Source organism: Ananas comosus, linkage group 4, assembly GCF_001540865.1.
Source record: "Ananas comosus cultivar F153 linkage group 4, ASM154086v1, whole genome shotgun sequence".
NCBI classification, from domain to species: Eukaryota; Viridiplantae; Streptophyta; class Magnoliopsida; order Poales; family Bromeliaceae; genus Ananas; species Ananas comosus.
Genome location: NC_033624.1, coordinates 14,410,054 through 14,415,963, shown reverse-complemented (window position 1 = coordinate 14,415,963; position 5,910 = coordinate 14,410,054). Strand labels below are relative to the sequence as shown.

Genomic DNA, 5,910 nt, shown 5'->3' with positions numbered 1-5,910 from the left:
AATATAATATACATAAAAAAGAGCATCAAAAAACGTAAGCAGTGACGCATTTGTTTGGATTAAAATATTCGAAATGATTTACGAGTAAATAGATAAATAATTGGAGTTAAGGTATGAATCATGTCGAGGTCGATATGGAGCCCACTAAGATTAAACCTCCGAGAGCTTATCCTTAAAAAAATCAAAAAGAAAAATTATACACCGAGTATTTGGGGTCAACGAATTGTATAACACACAAGGAAAAATGGGTGGGATTATATTATGCCATGAGGTTGCAGTAAGTGGTCGGAGGAAAAACAAAAAAAAAAAAAGAAAAAAAAAGAAGGGAAAATTAGAAATGCTTTGTTTAAACTGTGGCCACATACCTTAATTACTTAATTAAGGATCTCTTGATCCGTACAATTAAATAAAGAAGATAAGCATCTCTTGATGAGTTGAATGTAGGGGTCGCAATCTAGCTTGTTGTTCGCAAGCCAATTCCTGTTTTGCTCGAAATAAGCACGAGATTAAATTACTCGTTTAATAAACAAGCCGAACACGAGCTGGATTCTTCAGCTCGCTCGTGTTTGGCTCGATAATAGCTTGAAGACATATATCTTATATTTATATTATATAAAAATAAATAATTAGTTTTTAATTTAATCTAAATATAAAGCCCAACTCAATTATTAAAAGTTCATTTATATACAAAGTCTTAATTATTAGATCAAAATCAAATAAATAAGATTTCGTAAATTTATTTTCTATACAGATCTTTCATAATTTTTTTTAACATATTGTTAATGAGCCAACTCGTGTTCGGCTCGTGTTCAACTCCGAGCTGAATACCTTAACGAGCCAACTCGTGTTAGCCGCCCCCAGTTCGCTCATGTTCGGCTCGTTGACACCCCTAGTTGAATGAGACCGAGCAGAAGAAAACTGATTTTGTTTTTTCAATTTGTATTTGAAATTTTATAGGATATAAAAAAATCATTTTCTATCTACTTCAAGTTTTTAAAGATAAATTGTCATTTTATATAGCATTATTACTAAAATTTTATTACGACATGATACTAAGACAGTTTAGCAATTTAAGCGGACATAGAATGACAGAACAATCAATCATGCTTGGCTAGAAGGATCCCCAACCTCTTCTGGGACCGCAATCTTATTCTGTCATGTCAAAATTTTGTCAGTGTGTGTGACTGAGAATAGACATGAAAAATCAATAATACCTAGGTAGAAAATTGATTAATTTTTGTCGTATTCCAAAATTATTCTTGCACATAAAATGTCGAGGCAATAACATCATGCTCTCAGCTTACTAATTTATACTTAGAATCAGATTTAGAGTCAAGCAATTCAAATTCAAAAAAAAAAAAAAGGTAAAAAAAGGGTAAAAACAAGGCGCATATATTAAATATTCAACTTGGCACGTACTGAGTTTCCAGAACCCAAAATTTACCAAGAATTATTCCATTCACCCAAGATTAGCTTCTTTTAAGCTCTCGAGTTTGATGCTTGTGTGTAGTGATAGTATACAAACAGTGGCTTAAACATCAAGGTGTGTGTATACACATTACGCGTGCCTCTTTTGGCTTTTCCATTAGAATCAGCTCTTGAAGAAATTCAAAGAAGATGCAGGGTTTAAATGGAAATGTGCGTTCGAAGAGCGCGGGGTGGCGAGCATGGCAGTCACGGTAGGTGTCGAGAATCCTGATGATGCTGCAGACGAGAACAGCGGCAGTAATGGAGCAATATTGGTATTACGGCCATGCGTCATCCTTGCCCAGATGGGGAGAGATTGCGTGCCGGGCGCCTCTGGCCTCTTCTCTATGGCTCTTTCCTACAATGGGAAAGACCATGTAAGAGAAAATTTAATCTTTAAATGAAATACGCGGGGAGGAGAACAATTCGACGCATTATTCTGGATTCATATAGAAACCTAAGTACGATTTTCGCAAGGTTTCTGTGCTACAATCTAACTAACCGACAAAATGCAATCTGAATCAAAGATCGGCGCTTTTCGAATGAATCTTATGCAACCAAGATAAGTTTCACTTAAACAAGTAAGAAGTGCAATATGTGTATGTTTAAAACAGCTAGCATGCGTATGTGAAAGAAAAAGAAGGTTGAATGACAATAGAATAACATCCTAAGAGCTCTTGAATGGTTCACGACATCAACTCTTTAGGATGTTGCTTTCAGAGGGAACTAATTAAACACACATGAGCAGCCCAACTTGCTAAATTTAGAAAATTAAACCTTCTATCTTATCATGGCTGGCAAAACGACACACCAGATACTCAAGTGGCAGAAAAGTATACAGTACCACAGATGCTACTTTTTGGGGTGGATTTTTTGCATACCTGCCCATGCGAATATGCAAAATTGCACAAATACACATAGTATTTGCAGGAGTGCCCCTGAAAACCTTACTTATTTGCAAGCATGCCCATGCCACGTTATCTACGTCAAAACGTAGATGGATATCTATGCCTAAAAGAAAATGCAGAGGTATTTGCAGAATTTCACACATTTGTACGGGACCCTCGTTTTGTGCCAATTATATTATGAAGATTAAAGCAGTGGAAGAAGAAATTTGCTAACTTCTGTGATCAGAAAAGAGCAAGTTGCAAAAGATCACCTCACTAGCAGTGAAGATGGCAGGGCCTAGTGCAGTTCGGGAATAAGGGTGCTCAGGCAGCATCACTGTGTTGTGTGGCTGACTAGCCTGTTGGAAGGAGCTGTCAACCTGCCAAGAGAAACAAAAACAAAGCACGTGAGCAAAACTTTCTTCGGAAATGAACAAGCTAAATCCTTCTCCTTTCTGTACCAAACTTCAGGTAATACAGAAGCAGCAGTTACTATTCAGCAAATGATGCCAGTAGTGCGACAAAATAAAAGAAAGATAAACAGGGGTTAATTACAAACTCGGTCACCGGAGTTTGGGCTGGATTATTATTCGCCCTCAGAATTTCAATTCTCACAATTCGGTGCTTAAAATTTGACTCTGATTTCAATCAATTAGTCCTCGGAGTGTCAAGTTGAACAATTTAGGTCCAAAACTAACAAATGTATGGTTCTTAGATCTCAAGGTAGCAGGACTGCTTGCCTTCGATTTCTTGGTTTCAGATGTTTCCAACGATCCATACTGGAACTGGATGCCAACAGATTCATGATCCCTCTTCGGACTTTGGATGACAGGTTGAGATATCCTCAAGCTCAAATCAACTTCCTGACCTGTGAGCACATCAAATATGTACGGATGAATATATAACAGCACACAAATTATCTGAAGGATAGTCAAAAAACCCGCAACTTTTAAATAGATAAGAGGGAAATTGCAGCATGGGTATAATACCTTCAACATCGACATCAGCAAGTAGCTCGCCTTCGTAGGTGTTAGGATCAAAATTGGTTACAGCCTCCCTCCCATTACATTTTATAGCTGCCTTGTCATAAGCCCTAATGTCCAAAACAACAGAAGAAACGAAAAAAAAAAAAGATGCGAGTTGGAATCGAACCATCTTGAATTTAACCAAAATATTAACAAACGTATAATCAGCAGTGATAAATCCATGCTCAGGAAGACCTTGCAGCTTCTATTTCGCTGTCGAATAGCCCAAGATATATGTACCTGCACCCAAGCATTGTGTTTTCATTTATAAAGAAGACTAGTTTCCAGGTTCTTTTCTTTCTTTATCTCTCATAGATCCAGGATATTAAAATATCGTAAAGATTTGCCATTTTAAGACATATAGCTTGTGGTAATTTCATAAAAGGTGGAGAACCATCGTTCTGACTTGTTCATCCCAATTTCAGAAAGGAATTAAAGAATAGCTAGACGAAGGATCAGGGCAAAGAATCTTACTTCTTGCCCAGAAACTGTCCCATACGAGCTTCCCAGCGGCCGCACTTATGAAGCGTAACCCCTCTATATTTTGAGCTACCTCTGGAGAACCCGGTGCTTTGCCGACGCAGAATGTGCACAAACTCTTCCTTTGTTAGATTCCTCATCTGGAAAAGGAAAAGTTGTGCATAAACTACAATCCTTCACCTAAACTAATTACTAAAAGTTCTACTAAACTGGTAATATCCCCATGTCACCTGCTTCATATCCTCCTCATAGTCACTAAGGTTGAAATTGATGTCGGCATCGACGCCCCGAAACTTGATCGCAGCTCGATCGTATGCTCTGCAATAAGGATTATCATTTTATGAATTCCTCATAATTAAACAGTTATTAGAGTTCTCCGCTTCCACCAACAGGAAAAATTGCTAACCTAGCAGCCGCATGAGCAGTGTCGAATCCTCCTATAAACCAACCAATCAAAATTTTTTTTATAAAAAAAAACAGAGATTATTATACATACAGAAGCAAGACAAGATCAAAGAGAACTGCATATAATTTCTTACCCAAATAAACTTGTTTCCCGCAGTCCCTGCATAGCCAAAGATAATTCTACTGTTATGTAGCTCAGAATAGAGAACTAAATCGATTAGGTGCAGAAGAAAAGGCCCTAACCATATGTGCGACTCCCATCTACCAGTTCTACGGTAGAACGTAACCCCTCTATACTGAGAGCTCCGAGACCGCGGCCCCCTCCTACTCTTCTTCACCTGCTGCTGCTGCTGCTGCGGCGGCTGCAGCTGCGGCTGCGGCTGCGGCTGCTGCGCAAAAACCTTAATCTCCGTCTGGGCGTCGGAGTGGCAGAACGGGAGATCGATCCACTGCGACCTATTAGACGACGAAGCCGTCTGCAGCGCCTGCGGCCACTCCGAGACCGCGCTGAGGGGAAATAACTGCTTGGTCACAACGACGGACTCCGGAGAACCGCAGTTCTCGTCCTCCGCCTCGTTCTCGAGCTCGGCTGACGCCGAGCTCCTCAGTATACGGAACTGCAAGGCCGTAGCAGCCGTCGGCCGTGCGGTGCTCGAATCCTCATCGGCAGGATTACCCCCGGCCTCGGCATTGAGGATCGAGGAGTTGGAGGTGGCGGAATCACTACCGCAGCCCTTCGACCGCGGCTTCTCCGCGAAATCAGAGGGATCGCCGGCCATGTTCAGATCGAGCATCATCCTCCTCGTCCTTATAAGATCACTCCAAACAAAAACTCAGCTTACTAAGATCCGATCGGAGCCGGCTCCGCTGCTCCGAGACACTGAGTCAGGGGTTCCCGGCGAGCTAGGGTTTCGACCTCAGCTCTACTACAAAAACGAAGAGCCGGAGCAGGAACAGGTGGAAGCAGGATGAAAACGAGTCGTTCTTACGAAACATTTGGACTCGGATTACGAGCTCGGAAGCAAAAATCGATCGACCAATACATTAATCAATACGAATCCTTCCAAATTCCTCGAGTTCCACCTCCTCCTCTCCCCCTCCGATTCCTCCTCTTCCTCAGCTAAATCGATCGGAAAACTACACGAACAAATCCCAAATACCCTAATAATCAGATCCAAGAAGAGTTGATTGACGAGAAAAATGTTAAAAACAAATAGAAGAGGAGGAGGAGGAGGAGGAGGACGAAGAGGAGGATAGTAACAACCTAATCGGGGGAAGCGAAGTCGCGAAGAGTAAAGGAGTCGGCGACGAGTTCTCTCAAAGGAAGAGAGAGTCGGCGATGGAGGAGATGAGCAAAAGAGAGAGAGAGAGAGAGAGAGAGGAGGAGAGTGTGAGAAAAGAAAAGAGGGAAAGCGAGGAGTTTATATGGCGACAGAGGAGAGAGAGAGAGAGAGGAAAATGAGTGTGGAGTGGAAAATACGGAGAGGGGGCGGGGGAGGTGACCGGTAAACGCCGGTTACCCGGTGGATCCGAAGAACACGAGGAGAAGTATCTCGGTTGTTGGATTGGAGGGTTAACATTGGCCGTTTGATTCAGATCGGACGGTGGGGGTAAGAGAATAAAAAGAAAAAGGGTCATTAAACAAC

At 41.3% G+C, this 5,910-nt stretch overlaps 1 protein-coding gene across 3 annotated transcripts; it reads right to left on the bottom strand.

Annotated features, from left to right (window-relative positions):
* On the bottom strand, positions 1,366 to 5,648 carry LOC109709652 (ethylene-responsive transcription factor RAP2-7-like). 3 transcript variants are annotated; one of them, XM_020231967.1, is made up of 11 exons: positions 5,529 to 5,648; positions 4,508 to 5,425; positions 4,399 to 4,424; positions 4,266 to 4,296; positions 4,090 to 4,177; positions 3,854 to 3,999; positions 3,575 to 3,619; positions 3,344 to 3,447; positions 3,095 to 3,222; positions 2,627 to 2,734; positions 1,366 to 1,825 (listed from the first exon to the last, which is right to left on the bottom strand). In XM_020231967.1, the coding sequence occupies exons 2-11, from the start codon at positions 5,059 to 5,061 to the stop codon at positions 1,592 to 1,594; spliced, it is 1,464 nt and encodes a 487-aa protein (XP_020087556.1). In that variant the 5' UTR covers positions 5,062 to 5,425; positions 5,529 to 5,648; the 3' UTR covers positions 1,366 to 1,591. The 3 variants fall into 3 exon arrangements, with proteins under 3 accessions (XP_020087556.1, XP_020087555.1, XP_020087557.1); XM_020231966.1 differs by having other exon boundaries at positions 4,508 to 5,401; XM_020231968.1 differs by lacking the exon at positions 3,575 to 3,619 and having other exon boundaries at positions 4,508 to 5,401.

Excerpts from the sequence above, each read along its gene's own strand:
- LOC109709652 (XM_020231967.1), bottom strand. The coding sequence starts at position 5,061 with ATGATGCTCGATCTGAACATGGCCGGCGATCCCTCTGATTTCGCGGAG. Across the intron at positions 4,425-4,507 it reads AGATGGGAGTCGCACATATG|GGACTGCGGGAAACAAGTTT; the intron begins GTTAGGGCCTTT and ends TTGGCTATGCAG. Across the intron at positions 3,223-3,343 it reads TGCTGATGTCGATGTTGAAG|GTCAGGAAGTTGATTTGAGC; the intron begins GTATTATACCCA and ends ATGTGCTCACAG.